This window comes from Physeter macrocephalus, chromosome 11, assembly GCF_002837175.3.
Source record: "Physeter macrocephalus isolate SW-GA chromosome 11, ASM283717v5, whole genome shotgun sequence".
NCBI classification, from domain to species: domain Eukaryota; kingdom Metazoa; phylum Chordata; class Mammalia; order Artiodactyla; family Physeteridae; genus Physeter; species Physeter macrocephalus.
In genome coordinates this window covers 24,639,075-24,661,527 of record NC_041224.1, presented here as the reverse complement: position 1 = coordinate 24,661,527, position 22,453 = coordinate 24,639,075, and the positions used below count along the sequence as shown (strand labels likewise).

General features: G+C 36.4%; 1 protein-coding gene across 12 annotated transcripts in view; it reads right to left on the bottom strand.

The window, feature by feature from the left end:
- The window catches only part of ANKRD26 (ankyrin repeat domain containing 26), a 93,413-nt gene that overhangs the window by 4,015 nt on the left and 66,945 nt on the right, over positions 1-22,453 (bottom strand). For 8 of the 12 annotated variants that reach the window (XM_028494976.2, XM_028494975.2, XM_028494982.2 and 5 more), the window contains 8 exons: positions 21,410-21,562; positions 18,452-18,546; positions 18,045-18,138; positions 14,027-14,139; positions 12,316-12,445; positions 6,179-6,469; positions 5,385-5,602; positions 3,767-3,995 (listed from right to left, as the gene is read on the bottom strand). In XM_028494976.2, coding sequence (XP_028350777.1) covers positions 3,767-3,995; positions 5,385-5,602; positions 6,179-6,469; positions 12,316-12,445; positions 14,027-14,139; positions 18,045-18,138; positions 18,452-18,546; positions 21,410-21,562 — 1,323 coding nt within the window. Of the gene's footprint in view, positions 1-3,766; positions 3,996-5,384; positions 5,603-6,178; positions 6,470-9,853; positions 9,982-12,315; positions 12,446-14,026; positions 14,140-18,044; positions 18,139-18,451; positions 18,547-21,409; positions 21,563-22,453 lie in introns of those variants that run through there. The other 4 variants (XM_028494977.2, XM_028494978.2, XM_028494980.2 and 1 more) reach the window with 2 other exon arrangements.

Here is a 22,453-nt window from a genome sequence, read left to right as displayed (position 1 = left end):
CCTTAGGCCTAATTTGGGATGAAGTATTCTGAGGCCCCCTGTGACCGCACACCTAAAGCACGTCCTCCAATTCCTTAGTTATGTGTCAGTAACAAAGCTCCTTAGTTGATCTCCAGCTGCTGACTCCCGCAAGCTGAACTCAGAAGGGGAAGAGAAGTGTCATCTGCCACCTACGCACCACAGCTCCAACAAGGCAGAGGACCACACGACACTGAGAGAACGTTTTCTTCTTCTTCCCTGACTTTATAATTAACGTACATTGTTCAAAACAACCCCCACTATAAAGTAGGGGAAAGGTGAAAGGAACATTTTAGAAAGAAACGTAGTGAAGCCAGTAACAATTTGAAGCACAAGTATGTGTTCGTTCACCCAACCATAATGTATTACTGTTAAATTATATCTGAGACTGCAGGCTGGAAAATAATGTTGCACTCTCTTTCTAAGACCAATTTGATAAATATATACGCACCACACACATACACACGCACACTCATTTCCAAAGTTAATTTATTTTCAGTAATTATTGATATTTTAAAAATTTGATATCACTCATTTTAAATGTCATGAAAATGTAATAAAATCAAGTCATTTAAACCACTTCAATTCATTATCCAATTGTAACAGGCTAATGTATGAAGGAAATTACGCTTGGCAGTCTGTAGATATTAAGTACATGTATTTTGCTGCAGAGAGAAGAACTGAGGAAGAATTTGTAGATCAAAGAGCTGAAAAACTAAGTACAGAAAAAAAATGAATGAAAGAAAAAGAACTGTAAGAAGTTGAGCTATTACCTCTATCTTTCAAAAGATAAAATGCCTACTCATTTGTCCATGTGGACAAAATGAAGTGGGAACAAGAAGGATTATACTGATATAATAAACTGAGACAATAAAGTTTATTGAACTCTGCCTGTGCCTTATGAGAAACTAGCTTAACTACTGTGGTAATTTGATTAGAGTTAAAACTCAAGAGTGGATAGGCACTGCCTTGGTGATGTAAACAGGAGGCCTATTTTTTTAAAAGAAATGTGACTCAATATTCTGGTGAGACACAAAATGTTGTGTCATGTAAAAAGTCAAAGTCTTAGGAATATTAATTGTTTTAGCTTCAGTGCATTTGTATGACCACATTTTTTTTTTTTTTTTTTTTTTTTTTTTTTTGTGGTAGGCGGGCCTCTCACTGCTGCGGCCTCTCCCGCTGCGGGGCACAGGCTCCGGACGCGCAGGCTCAGCGGCCATGGCTCACGGGCCCAGCCGCTCCGCGGCACGTGGGATCCGCCCGGACCGGGGCAAGAACCTGTGTCCCCTGCATCGGCAGGCAGACTCCCAACCACTGCGCCACCAGGGAAGCCCTGTATGACCACATTTAGAAAGAGAGTTGCTGAACTGAATGGACATTTGAGCAGTTTTAAAAATTACTTAAATAAATCATTAGAAAAATTTTCAAAGTGTCAGTAATGCACCAAAAGTCCAAAATCAGTCAATGTAAAATGTAGTCCTCCTACTTCAGACATATTTAAAGGGCATTTATTAACTACTCTGGCCTTGCATCGTGTTCAGCACACAAATACCTAAAAACTCTTGAACATAAAAATATCTTTAAACCAGTGAAATTGTGTCTGTTATAAAATTGTCTGGAATAGATTAAGTTTTCAGTTCTTGAAAAAATTCTATGTGCAAGAAAATCTAACAGTGATGTAGCTGTTCTGGCTGATGTTAACTTTTTGTATTTTATAATAATATAATTAAATAACACAATTTAAAAAAACTGTAAAATTACTTCTGATATATAGGACAAACATCCCAGAATTAACTAGAATGTGAAAACTGAGGGTAAAATTAGCAAGACAGATATGTAGTAATCTCCTACCCCCACAATGGTATCAACTGATAAGACTGAACTTCATGTACTGGTGAGGGAGGTAATAAATCTAAGTGTTAGGTACATGGAGAAAGCTTGCTGCTACAACCAGCGCAACTGAAACCACAGACCTAGAGCAGTACTTTGCTATAATTATCTTCCTTAAAGTTAGGGAAAAATGCTGAGTAAGATAAAACTTCACAGTAGGAATAGTCCAAAATGTTAAAACCTTGCAAATAAAGGAGACTGATCAACAAATGCAATCCTAATGCCATTTTTAACATTTTACTTTGTAGAATCATAGCTAAAACCTTTAGAAGGCTATCGTTTTGTAATGTCCCATCCGAAAACCCACCCCTTTCTATCATTTTAGACAGTACGTTAACACCTCTCATAGTATTATTTTATGTTTTCCTACTAGAAATAATTATATTCCTAGCAAGTCCAGAAGGCACCTTCTTTCTGTAAGTCTTACTAAGAATTATGTGAACAACAACTGTATAATAACTCTTCCACGGCATTCTGTAGTGATTATGGAGACAAGTCTTTGCATCTTGATAGAGTAAGTCGTGCTCTTCAATCTCTCTTATTAAAACCAGCACGATTTGGCAAAGACCCCACAAGGGAACTATGTATACCTAGTAACTACAACATTGAGTTTAAAATAAACTATTTTTCGATTTATCTAGAATTACTAAAAAAAATAAACACCTCTTTCCTCCAAAAAAATTAAAGGAAAAATTTCCCACAGAAATTTTCTCTCACATTGTTTTTGCATTCACACACTCTTTCCTCTTCATTCTTGTAAAATGATACATTATCTGATTTTTTTGGGTGACAATTCATGAGAACATTCTAAGTTTACATCATGCTTAGCAACTGAGGGCTTGACATGCATTTTCTTTTTGACCCTGGAGTCCAGTTTCACGGCTCTGAAGCACTTAGACCCAATTTAGCCAAAACACTAAGAAACCTTAGCTTTGCTCTTCTATGATTTGTTACGACATGAAGCCAAACGAGAAAACAGGTTGAGACTTCATTTAACAAGGGCTACTTTTCTGTGCATCAAGAACACCATGAAAGCACCATCAAAACCATAAACCCCTGCGCACCCAGTGAAATGGATATTTTAATAACAATGATACACAATGAAAACTAGTTGCAATTTAAAGACTCTCCATCATAGTCCTCATTCAGCCAGGTGATGGCAAGATAGAGACATAAGTGGACTTCATTTAAAAAATTTAAATATTTGCTTTATTTACGTATTTAGAAATGTTCTACAATTGCTCAGCAAGACATTTTATAAAAATTCAATAAAAATGCTCTAAGTAAAATAGCAATTAAGGATGCACTCTCGTGTACGAAAATGACAAAAATTTTTAACTTAAAAACAGAAATTAACCTATTTAGTGCTACAAGTCTATTTAATTTACAAAAAGGATTTATCTAGGATTCCTTTAAATTAAAAAAGTCCATATATGGTTAAGTGTTTGGATGACAATCATTCACTTATGCTTAGGGGTAGAAAAACTAGGGTGCAGCAAAACTTGAAAATGATTATGAACCATCGCCAAACTGAAATCAATTAGAAAGTATATCTTTGGTTATTAGGCAATAATATTTAATTTCTAAAATAGAATTTAACTGCAGCTTTTCAAGAAATTTAAAATTTGTCAGTTTAATTACATTTACTGAATACAGTTAATGATAAATCTCTCTTGAAAATGAGAAATCCAGGGACTTTAAAAAATCATAAAATTTCTGTCTCTTTATTAGCACAATTAATTATGGCTTTTACTTCGTGTGTGTAAGTCAAATAAACAATTCAGAATTTCACCAAATTAAAAACAAGAATTATTATCAGAAATCTGAAACCCAAGGTAAAAAGGATAATATAACTAACCTTGGTCAAGTAAATCTCCATGCTCTTATTTGAAGGGCGTGAACTTGAGGTAGAAATCTCTAAGTTTTCTCCTGGAGTAAGATTTCTATTGAGCACTAAACTATTATTAAGATTTCCTACACAAGGTGGCTCCAGGACTGGCCTCGTAGTAAGAGTGCTGAGTAAAGATCTGTTCTGCTGTTTCTCCACCAGTAGTTTGGTACTGATCTCTGCCAGCCTCTCATTAGTCCTGGGAAGATGGCAAAACACCAATTTCATTCATTTCATTTTCCCTAAATGATTCCTAAATGATTTGCATTTTTTAAATTGCCATAATAGTAAATGGAATGTCCCATTAAACCACGTTTTAACACTGAAAATGGGTCAGAGCAGACCTACTGTAAATAATTCTAGGTGTAAAATTGTTCTAAAGAAGTATATATGTGTCTGGGGGATTCTTAACTAACAAGTAAGTCAAAGTCGGGAGAGGAGAGAAATGGCATCACAATGGAGACGGCTTAACAGGTGACGCTTGCTGCCTTCTGCGAAGGCTGCACTTAGACACTCACCTTTAGTAAACCAGTTCAGGGATGAAAAAACAAACCATCCCTCAAAGACATTTTCAAGCATTTGCTTTCACCACCCCTGTATACACATTTCACTCATTACCTCAGAGAAATTAAGCATTCGGCACTGAGGAATAATCTAGAGCAGCGGTCCCCAACCTTTTTGGCATCAGGGGCCAGTTTCGTGGAAGACAACTTTTCCATGGATGGGGGTGTATGGGGGTTGTCAGGATGGTTCAGGCGGTAATGCGAGCGATGGGGGGCGGCAGGTGAAGCTTTGCTGGCTCGCCCACCGCTCACCTCCTGCTGTGCGGCCCGGTTCCTAACAGGCTGCGGACAGGTACCGGTAACACTGTTACTGAGGCACTGGGGGCGGGATCTGCCCTTGCGGTCTTCCACACACCCCCTTACGCAGGCCACCGTGTTATTTTTAGACACTTTGTGAATTATACGGCCCTTCGCCCCTCTGTTACTTTCCCCTTATTTCCACAAGCATGCCTTTATGTAGTCTAGTAGAAAAACTTCAAATACAGTAGTTTGTCTCAGGGCGCCCTCTAGCGATGATACCAAATATCATAATCAAGAAAGTAAATTTACCAAATGCTAAAATATGACGCTTTGCGTTTAAGCTGTAATCTTCCAAAAAATAATTAAACTCGTTAATATTTCTATTTACGGGAATTCCAACAAGAAATTTTATCTGAATTACAAAGTTTCAAAAACACTTAGCTTAAAGACTAAACCAGGTTAACTATTGGTTGGCCAAAAAGTTCGTTTGGGTTTTTCCAGTAACATCTTACGGGAAAACACAAACGAACTTTTTGGCCAACCCAATATATGAAAATATAAAAAATAAAGTTATGTAAAACCAACCAAAAGGTGGGGAGATGCAAACTGGACTAACATTTTAAAGGTGACTTCACTTACTAACATCATTTTCCAAAGTTATACTACCTAGTTAGCTTTCACTTCCTACTAATCCCATGAACCTGGCTCAATAAAAATTATGCTTTAGAGGCAAATTAATGAGCTAAATTTAAATTTATTTTCTATGATTCTATGTTTTGACTTACTTGTTTAGTTTATTTGCCAATGACTTTCTAACTTTTAGTTCTTCTAGGTAGAGTTGCTTATATTTTTCCAACTCTGCTTTATTAGAATCTTCTTGAGAAGTTTTCATTTTGGAGAGTTCAGATTCCAGATCTTTAATTCTGAGTTCCATTTGACTTCTTATTGAAGCATTATTATTCTCTCTTAACTGCTCTAAGTTTTCTTGAGATGCTGCTTGTGTCTAAAGTAAAATAAAAAGATACATGTTTAAAATAATTATAACCTGAATAATTATAGTATATTTGTGCCCTTTAGTTTTGCGTCAATGATTCAGAGAGCAATTTTAAATGTGAAAAGAAAGCTGAACTTTAAAAATATTTATCATCAATGTAAACTGAGTTAAATCTTAATTATAAAATTAAAGTTGGATCATTCTTATATTCGTCTCATGTAATCTGATAATTCAAAGAATAGGATCAATTTTAAAATTTTTAAACTGAACAATACAACTAAGAATAATCCAAGAGTATAGTACAATTTCTAAATCACAATATTTTCTTTTCATCCTAATAGTTTTGTTTTATACCAGTTGGTCTTAAAAATAAAATGATTCTCTAGTGAGAATCGTTCTGAAAGATCAATTTAGTGAGAATAATGATGGAAACTGAAATATTTAAAGGGAGAAACAAATGCCACCTTCCTTCCAGAAATTTACAAAACAAACTGCTATAAGTGGAAGAAACACATAAAATGTATACCTCCGAAATGTAATTTATAGTGAAGTGAATTAAAGCACATTACAGATCAAAAAATTAACCTGTAAAAATAGGTTGACTTCTTTTAATTTTTCTATTATATCCTGTCTTGCTCTTTCTTCAATCTCCCGTTTATACTGCTCTACTTGACTGTGTTCTATCATATTCATTTCTATATGACTTCTGAGGTTCACTACTTCTTGTTCCAACTTCTTTTTATTCTTCTCTAGTTTTTCACATTTCTTTTGCATTACTTTCATAGACAATAACTCCTGTTGAAGAACTTGATTTTTTGCATCCAGATGTAGACATTTTGAAGATGCAGTTTCCAGTTCTGCTGTAAGGTCATCAATCTGCATGAATAAAATAAAATCGTTTCGTAATTAGGGACGTAGACTGAGAACAGCCTAACTCAAAACCAGTATCAGCTTTTAAAATAAATTCAGTTACAATAAAATGGTGTCTATATTGTAGCATGTAGGACCTTGAATTACTAAGAAAATAAAGAAAAAAGTTCAAACCACCAAGAGCCACAAATATATATCCTTTACTGTCATCGTTACACAACATTTGCACTTGATTTTATACTCTTTTATTCTTCTATTGTTTCATGTCTTTCCTCCAAAAATGAGTATAAGTCACCTCTTAGTAGAAAGCCTCTTACTCCTTCCCCACCCCCATCTTAACCCTCCATGATTTTTAAAGTTTTAGGGATATCGTATTGAGTTATTTAGGGCTGAGTTAATAAATGCCTCCCAGAATAAGACTCTGAAAATCAGACTCTAATGAGTCTTGTAAATATGGCTTCTAATGCCATAAGCCTTTTTTCTGAACTACAAATATTTTATGCTAATTTGAATTGCATTCCAAGGAGAAATGCTTCGCAGGGTTAAGGAGAAATCACATCTCCCAGTGTAATAGTTTAGTGAGATGATCCATATATTTTTAGGAACAAAAAAGTGCCATTAATTCTTGTAATGCTTTGTTACTTTCCACAGAATAAGAGAACATGCTAAACAAAACAAACAAAAAAACTTGCTGGAATTTCAACAACACTGAGTTGGGAAGAACTACTTCCCTTTAGACAGAATGATTATTTGGTAATAAGACAAGGCAAGTGGATGTGGTAGTTTTAAAACATGTCTACAAATTCTTTGACACTTCTCTCACGAAATTCCCAGGGCTTCGCGAGACTGTTAATGGAAGCCTGACGGCTCTAGAAGAGGCTGAAGGTGACAGCTTCTAGGCAAGGGAAGAAAATGACACTGCAACCTGGAGGAAGGGGGACTCTACCTACAAAGCAGCTGAAAGTAAAATTGATGAGAGGGATAAGCTAAAAAAAAAGACTATTAAATATAAAGGATCCAGGACTCATTGGGTTCAAATATCTGTATCCCATTTACAGCATCTCCACATGCTCAAATAATGCTAAAACAGAGAAATAGCTTCTGGGCTAAGATCAGATTTAGGGTGCTGCCAGGAAAACATGGTCTAAAGATGAAGCCAAGACAGTAGAACCCTTTATTAAGACCCTGGAAAGACTTAAGTTGGTGCCTCAAATTCCTTTAAGGATCTTAAAAAAGCATAAGAATTTTAAAGGCATCATCCTACAAAGTTTTCTGTCCTACAACAGCTTTACAAGAAGCCCAAGGGGAAAAGCTTATCTCAAAACGATTTGGGAGGGTAGCTTTTCCAATGGCATGAACCCCAATAAAATTCACAGGACACTCAAAAGCTTTAAAGAGAACTGTGGTAGCAAAAACACTGCTTGCTAGCTTGGATTAACAGAGACCAAGACAGTACAAAAATGAGAAGAGGCCTTTGGGATTTTCTTAGAAGTTCTATAAGTCCCCCTTCCTCCAGGTTTCAGTGTCATTTTCTTCCCTTGCTGGATTGAGAAACACTACTCAGCTGCAAACACAGGTCATTTCTTATGAAAAGGACAGAACAAAGAGCTCAGGGGGTACAGCAAAGGAGAATCACTTCTAAGGTCGGGACTAAGTCCTAATCAAAGAGCTGGCAGCAGGTATCAGGCTGTATTTCAGAACTGCTATGGACCAGCATGTCTTCCATTTTCCATTTCTGAATGGGAGAGTCTTTAGAAGTTTAACAGAATGTTGGGTATGTGGGTGGCAGAAAATTTGCCCCTTTAGTTCTCAAGTCTTAGTACTGAGAGGATTGGTACTCAAGGGGCTATACTCTAGAAACCATACCCAGGAGCCTCATCCCCATCCGTATCTGGTGAAAGATGGTAAGATCCTGGACTCAAGCCTGAGCCTGACACCGTAACAATTGAGACTTGTGGGGGAACTGAGTAGGGATAAGTGTATTCTTCATGTGGAAGGAATATAAAAAATCGTGGCCAGTGGATAGATTATGCTGGTTTTTAAATGTATCCATAAGTTTTTTAAAAAATTTATTCCATAAAAAAAGGTAGACCATGGGCCAAGCATAGGTGACTTATTCCTAATGAACAGATATGGTGAAAGAGATGCTGTGTGAATTGCAAGGCGAGGTTAGACAAGGCAACACAGCTTCTGCCTGGCTCTTAACCTTGGAACCCGGCCCCATGTTGTGAGGAAGCTCAGGCCACAAAGAGAGCCTAGGTGTTCAGGGTAGGTGTTCCAACTGAGGGGAAGAGAGGCCAGCTGTCCTGGCTATGTTTTTCCTAAGTATAGATTGTGAACAAAATAAACGTTGCTTATTTAAGGTACTAAACTTTGGGGAGATTTTTAGGAAAAAACAGATAGAAAAGTGGATGAAAAAAAAGAGATAATAAGAAACATAACTTAGACACAGTTGAAATTGGTTTCCTGTAAACTGGAATCTAATAAATGTTGAGATTAATTTTAAATGACAAACAATGCTGATGAGAAGAAGCAGATAACTAGAAGAAAGACCTAAGAACTATTCAGGAGGAAGTTTTTGGCAGGTTCCCTTCACTTACAATTTCTTACAAATAGGCAGGTATGCCTCTTTAGAATTTCCCCTCAAGTTTGAAGATAAGGAAGATTGGTAAGCAAGGAGACATATGTGGTATAATAGTTGAAAAACAACTAGAAATCGTAAGTTTAATTACCAAAATCAGACTATTTTACCTCATCTCAATTAACTGAAATTCTAAGGGATAGGCAGCTTTGAATATTTATTAATCTAAGACTCAATCTTCATTGTCCTTTCCTCAGAGAGGAAATAAAACATCATGGAAGCATTTTTAATCTTCTCAGTAGTAAAACAAATGCAGTGTCCTTTGGCAGTATATAATTAAATACAATTTTTCCTTTACCTTACTTAAAGCTTGTTTGTAAGGGAAGGTAGGACTATCTCATTTTTACATTGTACCACAGTGCTTCTCTATATCATACAAATTGGCTTTGAAATTTTGAAATTCAAATTACTAATCTATTATTTGTCCCAGATAAATTGATTATTACCTTTTTAAAAACAATTATTTTATTTATTTTATTTATTTTTGGCTGTGTTGGGTCTTCGTTGCTGCGCACAGGCTTTCTCTAGTTGCGGCGAGCAGGGGCTACTCTTCGTTGAGGTGCACAGGCTTCTCATTACAGTGGCTTCTCTTGTTGTGGAACACGGGCTCTAGGCGCATGGGCTTCAGTAGTTGTGGCACACAGGTTCCATAGTTGTGGCTTGTGGGCTCTAGAGTGCAGGCTCAGTAGTTGTGGCGCATGGGCTTAGTTGCTCCATGGCATGTGGGGTCTTCCCGGACCAGGAGTAGTTGTGGCACACAGGTTCCATAGTTGTGGCTTGTGGGCTCTAGAGTGCAGGCTCAGTAGTTGTGGCGCATGGGCTTAGTTGCTCCATGGCATGTGGGATCTTCCCGGACCAGGGCTCGAACCATTGTCCCCTGCATTGGCAGGCAGATTCTTAACCACTGCACCACCAGGGAAGCCCTACCTGGTTATTAACAGCTATACTCTTAAAAATTTTTCTTTGGATGGGATGAAATAGTTATTCATTATGTGTTAAGCTATAAAGTACAGCTATGCATAGCTTTCTTTTTAAATAAAAGAAGGTAGATCCAGGGAACTGTGGTTTCTGAGAATGCAGGATCTATGTCAAGAACAAGATCAGCATGAGTGTTATAAACAAGAACCACGTCAAAAGATGATTTAATTGGGAATTGCAACATGATGGCTTAGAGAGACTTCCAACGAGGAAAGCTGAAAGCCCAGACTTAATCTTCTCCTAGACGGTGAAATCTATGGATGAGTCTATGAATTATAATGAGCTAAACATAATGAAGCAGATAGCAGACTAAGTCAGCAGATCTCGTGACGAAGATTTGATGGAAACTGGAGTGAAGTGGGAGGCACTGGGTGAGAGACTAAAGGTCTGAATGGAGGGAGAAGAAAAGGAATGGACTGTCCCTTTGTTAAACCTACTTACCATCATGTCATGGGGTCAGTGAGGCATAAGCTGGCCACAGGCTCCTTCAAGAGGCAAAAAACCTCCACAGAAGTAGAGTTAAAGACATTCCACTACACTGACTTTTTATTATTACATAAAACAACTGGTAATATGCAAGATGACTAAGAAAGAATTCTCATAAAATCTGACTTGGTACTGGCATAGGACAGACATATAGATCAATGCATTACCATTGAGGATCTAAAAGGAAAGCCCCACATTTATGGTCAACTGATTGTCAGTAAGAGTGCCAAATAATTGAATGAGACAAGAATAGTCTTTATAATAAATGGTACTGGGACAACAGAATATCCACATACAAAAGAATAAAATTAGACCTTTACCTCATACCATATGTAGAAATTAACTCAATATACAAGAGCTAAAACTACAAAATTCTTAGAAGAAAACACAGGTGTTTATCTTCATGACTGGATTTGGCAATTCTTAGATATGACACCAAAAGACAAAAATCGACTAACTGAACTTCATCAATATTAAAGACTTCCGTGTTTTGAAGGACACCATCAAGAAGGGGAAAGGGCAAGCTCCTGAATAAGAGAAAATACTTGAAAATCCTATATCAGATTGAAGATTTGTATCTAGAATACAAAAAGAACTCTTACAATTCAATAATAAAAAGACAATCCAACTTAAAAATGGGCAAAAAGTTGAATAGACAGTTCTTCAAAGAAGATACACAAATAGACAATAAGCACATGAAAAGTGCCTCAACATTATTAGTCATCAGCAAAACGCAAATCAAAACCACAATGAGATGCCACTTCACACCTACTAGGATGGCTATAATCAGAAAGACAGGTAATGACAAGTGTTGATGGGCATGTAGAGAAATTGGAATGCTTACACACTTTGGATAAAAATGTAAAATGGTGCAGCCACTCTGGAAAACAGTACGGCAGTTCCTCAAAAGGTTAAACAGAGTTACCATATGATACAGCAATTCCATTCATAAGTATATTCCAAAAAGAAATGAAAAAAATATGTTCACACCGAAACTTGGACATGAATGTTCATAGCAGCATTATTAACAATAGCCTAAAAAGTGGAAACAACCCAAAGGTCCATCAACTGATGAATGGATGAATAAAACGTGGTATGTCCATACAAATGAATATTATTCAGCAATAAAAAGAAATGAAGTATTGATCCATGCTACAAAACAGATGTACCTTAAAAATATTATGCTGAATGAAAGAAGGCAGTCACAAAGGACCCCATAGTCTGTGATTCCACTGACATGAAATATCCAAAATAGGCAAATCTATAGAAACAGGGAGTATAGTCGTGGTACTAGGGCTGGGAATATGAGGAAGGGAAAACTGGCACAGGGTGATGGCTAAAAAGTATAGGGTTTCTTTTTAGGGTGATGAAAATGGTCTAAAATTGATTGTGGTGATAACTGTATAACTCTTTGAATATACTAAAAGTCACTGAATTGTACAGTTTAAATGAGTGAACTGCATGGTATGTTCATTATATTTCAATAAAGCTGTCACCAAAAAATAATGGATGCTTTGGGGTAATGGTGTGCTGCTCAGCTTCAGATCACTAGCCATGGTTCAAGACACAGACAGTCAACAGTGTGCCCTTTTTATGCAAAAATGATACAGGAAAAAGCTGTCTTTTTTACTGGTATCAAATCTAAAAAATAAACAGACAAATCTGTGTTTCACTGCTCAAAGCATGGAGTGATTTATATTTCCCCAAATTAAGTGACTTTTGGGTCCCAAAACTGATTAAAAATTACCTTATGTTTTAGCATATTAATCTGAATATCCATTTCAATTTGATTGGTTTTTAAATCTCCATGGAAACTAAGCTCTCCATTTTCATATTCATTTAACTTCCTTCTTGGCATTTTTAAGAGTTTCTTAAGTCTGTAGAAATGCATAGAATGAATAAGTCAAGTTCTTTAAGAGTAGACAATAATTATTTAAACAGATATATGTTCTATCATATAAAATAAACTCTATAAATTATAATCCTTTCTCATCTGTTCTAATCTAATATTGTTTGAAAGCATAATAACTAAATTATAATCTTAGGTAAATAATATGAAGAAAAATTTTATGACACTTGCTAAGTAAAGAGTTAATATAGTGTGTGTATACATATATTATACAGTTCTTATAAGTAAGCTGTTATTAGTATTCATTTTTAGTACGTTAATATGAAATATGAACTTATTATTAAATACTAGTTATAAACCAGAGATCAGTATCCAAGCTGAAGAAGAAGATCATATCAATTATGAATGTTTTGAAAAGACACAAAAAGACATTTTGGTACCTACTGACCACAGCCTCTACAAGAAGCAAAGAAAGAACACACAAAAAACATCGACACTCACTCAAAATAGAAAAAGAAACAAGAAAGAAAAATGTCTGGAGTCTGAGTTGATGGGGAAAAAAACCAGGCTGAGCTTCATAAAAAAGGAAATCAGCAGAGAGAGAATGTGTACCAGTCTCTTCAAGCTGTTTTAAGAGATCTAGAAATCTTGCCCAGCACAATGTTAACAAAATGCCAAGCAATGTAGAGAAAATTAAATGAGAGAAAAATACTAATGAGAATCAGGGAAGAACCGTAAGTATAATACCAAAATCCACAGATGCTCAAGTCCTCCTAAGCACATACTCCTGTATACTTTAAATCATCTCTAGATCACTTATAATACCTAATACAAGGTAAATGCTATGTAGTTATAAATACAATGTAAATAAATGCTATGGAAATAGTTGCCACCTGAGGCCAATCCAAGTTTTGCTTTTTGGAACTTTCTGGAATTTTTTTCCCCCTGAATACCTTCAATCTGAGGTTGGTTGAATCTGTGGATGCTGAGGGCTAACTGTGCTCAGCAAATAACCAGAAAGGAAGCCATGTGGAGGCATCACAGATATTGGGAAACACTTTTTTTTTTTTTTAATCTGAGTGGTCAAAACATGATCACTAATTTTATTATTCTTTAAGTCATACATATGTTTTTGTATGTATATTTTAGAACTAAACTTTGAGAGCAGAAAGAAAATATAAGCAAAATCAAGATAGTTTTTGATGTTGTTAAACAGTGACACAAATAGGTTTTTAGATATTAAAATACTTGAACGCTGAAGGGGAAGAACACAACTAAAAGAAGGCAGGATTACCAAAAAAGAGCAAAGATATCTTGCAGACATAAAAATTCAAGGTAGATGATGAAGAGCAGAGTGATATTACTATATGCAAGGCACACTATTGTTATTGTTTTAGAAATCATTAAAGAGGCACTGTAATACTGGGGCACTCGTATTACAGTTTCAGATTGTGCTGTGAGTCTCTAAAGTAAACTTTTAAATAGGATGGATGATTTGTTTAAGTATGAATATACACATATAAAATGAATTTGTATCTAAGGTTTTAATAAAACAAAATTATAGTTAATTAATTAATAGTTGAAATTATCAGAAATATTAAAATCTTACCCAGTAATCTCTTTTTCTAATTCACTATTTCTCTTCATTTCTTGATCCAAACTATATTCCAGAGACTGTTTTAACTCAATACATTTCTTTAATTGCTCCTTTTCATCCTCAGACTTTGAAAAAAAAATTTTAATTATTTTTTAAAACCTAGACACCCTTCTTTCTTAAAAATATTACTTCTCATGAGTAATATACGTTTATAGTGAAACACAGTTTATAAACCTGATGCCAATAAGGACAGATTTCAAAAATAATGACTTCTTGAAACAGCTTATATTGATTTTTCATTTTCATCATTTCATCATTTTTCTAGAATTTAAATTGCCAAAATTTATTTGTTAAAAACAGACATTTTGGGACTTCCCTGGTGGCATGGTGGATAAGACTCCATGCTCCCAATGCAGGGGGCCTGGGTTCAATCCTTGGTCAGAGAACTAGATCCCACATGCATGCCACAACTAAGAGGTTGCATGCCACAACTAAGAAGCACACCTGCTGCAAATGGGGAGCCTGCCTGCTGCAACCAAGACCTGGAGCAACCAAAAAAATATAATAAATAAATAAATAAATAAATAAATAAATAAATAAATAAAAAACCCAGAGGTTTTTACACGTTAATGAAATTTTTTTTAAAGAGTGGCTATATTTACATTTTAGTTTCTAAAAATGCCCTAGAAACATTTTCATCAATGGTTTAAGATATTCCAGGTTTTGTTAAATCACATCTTACTAATATAATCTTTGAAAAATTCCCACACAACATGAGATAAAGCCTTTCATTCTCTGTAAGCATTCTTCCATAGGTTTCAATTTCTCCATTTCTATTAACCATTCTTCTCTTTAAATAAAGTTTAAGTCTTCTATACACTAAATAAAAATGTAACTTCTTCTTGATTCTTGTAGCTTTTTCTCTCACCCTTTTTCTCCCCTACCCCCACCACTGGAGCCTTAGATTCTTTTTTAAATTAATTCATTAATTTTATTTATTTATTTTTGGCTGCATTGGGGCTTTGTTGCTGCGTGCGGGCTTTCTCTAGTTGTGGTGCGCGGGCTTCTCACTGTGGTGACTTCTCTTGTCGCGGAGCATGAGCTCTAGGCACACGGGCTCAGTAGTTGTGGCTCGCAGGCTCAGTAGTTGTGGCGCACAGGCTTAGTTGCTCTGCGGCATGTGGGATCTTCCCAGACCAGGGCTCGAACCCGTGTCCCCTGCATTGGCAGGTGGATTCTTAACCACTGTGCCACCAGGGAAGCCTTGGACTCTTACATTCTTTAACGCATGGTCTCATCCACAATTCATCTTTCATCACTTATTCTCTTCTTTTACACTAAATTGACTTTCAATCTTGTAACTCCACTAAAAGTTTTGAGGATCATCAAGAACCATTTCTTCAGTCCTTACCCTGCTTTACTTCTCAGCAGCAACCGCTAACATGACCACACTCTGCCTCTGCTCCTCTGAGCCCACCTCAGTCTGAATGACAGTAACCCTTGATGTTCAGTCCTTGACCCTTTCTAATCCTCTTTCTAAATTCTCTCAGGGCTCCTTACATCTCAAGGCTTTGTACCGGATTCCCTAACCTACCTTTCCAGCCTTGACCCCTTTGCTGAGATCACCTGTACTTTTCTCTCCCCCTTCTCGTTCCTCATAGACAACATCCTCAGCCACACTCATGAGCCATTACTCGGTGTGGATTATCCTTGTACAGAGCTATTCTTGGACACTTTATGTTTATTCTTATTGGTGTTACTTTGAGTGTAGTGTTATTTTCTAATCTTGGGGGGCACCCTCACCCTTAGGATGTTGACCAGCATACTTTGTCTTTATTTTCTTTTATAATGCGAAAGCTTTTCACAAGGATCAGATTATCAATTATTTGCCCTTGTCTTCTTTTTTTTTTTTTTTTGGCTGCATTGGATCTTCGTTGCTGCGTGCGGGCTTTCTCTAGTTGCGGTGAGTGGGGGCTTCTCTTCGCTGTGGTGCACGGGCTTCTCACTGTGGTGGCTTTTCTTGTTGCAGAGCACAGGCTCTAGGCACGTGGGCTGCAGTAGTTGCAGCACAAGGGCTCAGTAGTTGTGGCTCGCGGGCTCTAGAGTGCAGGCTCAGTAGTTGTGGCGCACCGGCTTAGTGGCTCCCCGGCATGTGGGATCTTCCCGGACCAGGGATCGAACCCATGTCCAATGCATTGGCAGGCAAATTCCTAACCACTGCACCAGGGAAGTCCCTGCCCTTGTTTTCTTTTGAATAATTTCCTATTCCATAGAGACCTGACCTTATGGAAGTCTTCTGACACTCCTTTCAGGTGAATACTCAACTATATTGTTTGGAGTCTTGAGTCAGCTGGAGCTCTCTCTTCTTCCCAGCCCAGATTCTTCATCTCAACACTGTGCTGACCATATATCTTAACTCAGGTTGGCTCTGGCCTGGGGATTCCTGAGATGAGAACTTTCTAGAGAAGCCAGGGCTACTGACTGAGTTGGTGAAAAGCTGTCTCATTAAATTTTTGATTTGTGTAGACCTTAAAGTGGCCAATAATTCTATGTCATAATCCTAACTCATTTCTACAGGAATCTACAGAAAATCCCTCATTATTTTTTTAATACACTTAATCAGTGTGGGGTATTCTTACAAAATTTGCAATTTCTGATACCCGAATAGATTTCCGTTTGACAATATAAGGGGCCATCTGGCACTCTCATTCACATAAGACTCCTTTTGTCAACATATTGTATTGTCACTTGTATGAAAAGTATGCTAATACAATGTGCCTAATTTATATCAAGTCTAGAAAAAATAATTTTCAATGTTTCTTTGAACACAAGAAGGACCAGTCAACAGGATGTTCTAGTTCCCCTGACAGGTATATCTGTATAATGACACTGCATGAATCTAACTATTGTGATGGAAAGAAACGAGTTGGTAGGTGCATCTACCTCATCCCTCCAACTTAGGGTTCACAATAGAATCTTCTGATATTTAAATCATAGGTAGCTTCCCCTACAAAGGAGAGTATAAACGGCAGGAGAATCCCTTTCTGCTTGGTAAATAGTTACATAGCTTTCACTATACATTGATAAATTGGAATCCTGGATTACACATCAGTCTTTTCTGAGACTGGCTGTTACACCTTTGAAAGGCTGATGAATTCAAGTGTCTGGGAAAAAAATTGTTCCTGAACTTGCTATGCTAGGAGCACCTGTTACTATGTAAGGCCCTGATTGAGCAGCCATTTCTACTTTTTCACTGGAATCTCTTTTCTCTTTTTAAAGAAAAAAGGGGGACTTCCCTGGAGGTCCAGTGGTTAAGACTTTGCCTTCCAATGCAGGGAGTTCGATCCCTGGTCAGGGAGCTAAGATCCCACATGCCTCCTGGCCAAAAAACCAAAACATAAAACAGAAGCAATATTGTATAAAATTCAATAAAGACTTTAAGAATGGTTCACATCAAAAAAATCTTTAAAAAATAAAGTAAAATAAAATCCAAGGAAGGAAAAAATACATTCCTTTCAGAAAAATGCTTGCGTAGTGACCTAGTATTCCTTCTTGATAAAGAAAACGAACTACAACATTAAAAGTAATTCATTCTCAAAATAGCACTGGAGGGTTTAGATTACAAGGGATATTCAGAATTCTAGATCAAATCATTACTCAAATTTCTGGACTCAACTAGATATTTGTGTATCACTGTTCATAGCAGCATTATTAACAATAGCCAGAAGGTGGAAAAATCCCAGTGTTCATTGACAGATGAATGAATAAACAAAATGTGGTATATATAAAATATTGCTTTTGGACTGTCACAATCTTTTTAATTAAAATCTTACTACAAAAATCAATTTTATTATTTTAGTCAACTTCCTCTATAAAGACGCATTATGCTACTAGTAGCAAGTAGTATCAATATAAAAATAAACTCTTTTATCAATGAGACTTTTCATATTGTCCAAAATATTCTTATATATTACTAGTAAAAAAATTAAAATTCCTTTTCAGCATGACAGAAAGTAAGAGATTGACTTACTGAACTTGTACTTAACAGGTTTTTCTGAAGCTGTTCAATTATGCCCGCTCGCTTTTTGAGTGTAGCTTTTAACTTGGCATTTTCAATTTCAAGCCTAAAATGCATATTTTAAAATAATTATTCTCACACATAGATTTTTAAAATACCACACATTTTCTGAACAAACACCTGCAGGTTCAATTACATACGTTCTTAGAATTTTGAAAAGTAGATGATTTGGCAATTGTGCCGTTTTCTAGTTGTGTTCTGTGGATAATGTGCAAAATTTAGAAATAACGGAGAAAAATTAAGCATTTCAAAATAGCTCAAAGCTGAAATGTTTACCCAGCTTCACAATGATGTATTTATTGTCATTACTGATATAATTCTCATACTATACTGCTTATCTGCTCTATACTTATACTTATTTTCTGTTCTGCTTTAAATTGTACTTTTGGATATGATCCTGCGTCTTCTCAGCACATCTCATGGCCTCTGTACGTCGATCCTGTGCTTCTTGCAACTAAAAGGAGAAAAAAATTTTTTTAATTACTGATAATCTAGCAAATCCACCATCATCTGTTTTTATGTCTTTCATCTGCATATTGTTTATGGCTACTTTCCTGCTGCAACAGCAGAGTTGAGTTGCTACAACAGACACCTTGTGAACCACAAAGCCTAAAATATTTACTATCTGGCCCTTTACAAGTTACTGACCTCTAGTACTAAACCACAACATCATTCATGCTTTAAATTATATTTTATCAAATAAATACACAAATTTATACATGGGCCAAATGGGGAAAGACATTTATATTTTTTATTCCACACTCTACACCAACTATAATTTTAAATATCCACATATGTGAATGACCACAGCTCTTCCAGTGATTATGAACGTTCACACTACACACTACTGTTGGTGACAACCAGATGCTTCAGGGACTAGTGTGAGAGGCAGTATCTACACAGGAGCCAGAATGCATGGGTCTGAGTCCCAATTCCACCAGTTATTTGCTGTATGTCCTTGAGCAAATTACTTAAATTTTCTGTGTCTCAGTTTCACCAGCCATAAAATGAAGATAATAATAGCACTGGCCTCACTGGGATGTCGGGAAGATTAAATTGGGGGGTATACATAACGTATTTAGAAAAGTACGTGGCACATAGTAAATGCTAAGTGTTTACAATTAGAGTTATTACTATTGCTGTATTTTATGTTCTAAACAATTTGATATTTTAGGCAGATGGCATGCCAACAGAAGTGGTCTCCTGTATAAGTCACACTGAAATCATTCTCCATACCATTGAAATTGGCAGTAAATGGGGAGCATGAAGACGAGAATGTATGTGCCCAGTACTTCAAAAACTTTCACTGATTCCACTAATCAACCAGTACTTTTCTCCACTTATAATAATTTATAACTTACTTCCTCTCTGTACTACTCAGTGGGCAGTGATCATGGATTAATATGCAAATAGCACCTCCTGGATTGAGTGGTACATAACTTACATGACCATCAGAGGAAGGGTTAAGTCACTGGCATGGAAATATCACCCTATTGCTAAATCAAAGTTCTGAATCAATTCACTCCCAGAGACTGTTTATGTCTAGAAAGTACTTGGATGAGAAAATTAAGGTTATGTGGTATGGATATCAGAGAAGCTATCCACAGAGCTTTACAGTTGGTGAAATGCTATAAATGTGAAAATCCCCAGTTCTGGCTGCATAATGAAGGAAGGCAAATTTAGATATTTTTTTTTCCAGAGTGAGGGAAAAAAAAAAAAAGAGCATTTAATTGAACAATTCTCCTCTATTAGATTAAGAGCTTTTAATTTTACATTTAATTGCTTAAAATACATTTTAATAAAAGTTTTATTATATCAGTATCTCCAAGAAAAAATTATTGGTATGGTATAAAGTACTTAATTGTATCCTAGCAACTGTTAAGCTAAAATATTTTCAGTTTATGCAAGACAGGTGCCGTGCATATCAATAAATATTCCCTGTTAGACAAATTTATACTTAGACAAGATTCTCTCTCATGAAAAAAATTAAAACAGTGTAAAATTAAGGGCTAAGCTGTTCTTCACAGACTAGATGACAGGGTCAATGAGAGCAAGGACAGTCAGAGAGAGCTTCATGGAGAAGACTGGGGGCCAGGTCTGAATAAATGAAGGATTAGGCAGGAGGAAAAGAAACTGTAAAGACAGAAAGGACAGCATGAGTTAAGGCCAAGAAAAGGTGAAATCAGCCAATTAACTCAGAGGATAAAATCCAACAGCAGGGAGATAAAAATTATGTCCACACAGTAACTTGTAAATGAATGTTCACAGCAGCATTATTAACAGCCCAAAGGTGGAAATAACCCAAAGGCCCATCAACTGATGAATGGATGAATGGGTTAGCCACATAACGTGCTGTTCGACAAAAAATAGAAATGGAAGTACTGACATGCACCATAACATGGATGAACCTCGAAAATGTTATGTCAAATGAGAAAAGCTAATCACAAAGGACCACATACTGTGTGATTCCATTTATATGAAATACCCAGAATAGGCACATCTACAGAGACAGAGATTAGACTGGTGGTTGCTGGGGCTGAGGGAAATGTGGGCCATGCGTGATGGCTAAGGGATGCAGGGTTTCCCTTTGGGGGTGATGGAGATGCTCTATAATTGACTGTGGTGCCAAGTGCACGACTCTCTGAATATACAAGGAGAGATTGAACTACACATTTTAAATGGGTGAATTATACGATATGTGAATTATCTCAATAGTTTTCTTAAAAATACAATGGCAGGATCTAGATAATTTTCTTAATTTTCTATTTTGGGTGTACATACTATACACGATCTGAGTATCTCTATGCTTTTACAATATATCTAAAATGAAAAGAAAATGAAGGCAATGCCTAACTTCAACTGGTTTGTATAATGACCTTTCTGCACAAGTTATTCTGAAATCCATGAAATAAATATACACAGATACTATATCCATTCACGAAAGTGAAGATGAAAAATGACAATTTTATGGAACATTCCATTAAACATTATCCTCTGATTTTATCTGGCTTGCTTCATCATGGTAGTAGAGATATCACTAAAAAATACTGTTTAATAGAAAAAAAAGTCTCTCAACTTCTGTGAGGAATCATGCACAATTCTCAACTTTCCTAAGGGTAAATATTGTAAGAAAAAATATATAATGCAAATGGCAGAATGAAAGTCAGAGTTTAAGAAACAAGTGCATTATAAAGGTAACAAAATTGTAATAAATTTACTTGTAACAAAAATACAAAAGAAAGCCGTCCATGAAAATTAGTATCCTAAAACACTTTATCCTATACATTAAGTATTGACACGTTAAATTTCATAAATACCTGACTTGTGACTTGACGTAATTTTTTCTTTAAATCCTGTGCCTCATCTTCTAAATTAGTACGATAACGTGACGTGACCTCCAGTGAAGCCTCTGACATAGATTGCTTTTTTAGGGTATCAGCCAGTTCTTGTTGAAGTTGTCTCACAAGTGCCTAATAAGATACTCTGTCACTGATTTTATAAATTACCTTATTATTGTTATGTTAATAATAGATAACTCCAACATATGTACTTGGAAAACTATCACCAGAGACATCAATTTGTCTCCTTCTTCTCGTATGTGCACCTTCCTGCTCACTGAATTTGGTTTAAGACACAGAAGGTGTTACCCTCCGGCCTTATCGCTATTAAGTTACTTAGACAATGGATTCAGTCCCACTATCCACTCCCCGCCCTTCCCGATCAATTTGCAGAGCTTGAGGACCTACCTCCTCAAGTCTCAGAAAGAAATGGGTGTGTAGGTGGGACGAGTGGTGGGAACATCTTCCCTCTTCTCTACTGGAGGCTTCAATTAACTTTAGAGATCCTCACATATTCAATCCAGTGCTCAATAGATTCCTATCTCAGAATTAAAATGAGGTCATTCCCATTTTAATTCCTAGAATTAAAATGAGACCTTCAGGGCCTCCCGACAGCAGCCCCTATGACCCTGTCCCCCACTCTATTCCTGCTACTCATGAATCTGCCACCCCTCACTAGTCTGAAAATGGGAGTCCAATGCCAAATTAATAAGTCACAGAGAGCTACAATTCTCTTTGTATTGGACAAATTTATATCCAAATGATAGTAACTGAGCCTTGAAATGAGAATTATGAGCAAATTATTTGTAAAAATGTTCCAAGTAAATTATAAATAGAAGTGGGAAGATTAAATCAAGTATAGTTTTGCTAAAGCTCACTACTTTAATCCCAAATTATGATTTAATTAAAAGTAGATGCCTTTGGGGCTTCCCTGGTGGCGCAGCGGTTGCGCGTCCGCCTGCCGATGCAGGGGAACCGGGTTCGCGCCCCGGTCTGGGAGGATCCCACATGCCGCGGAGCGGC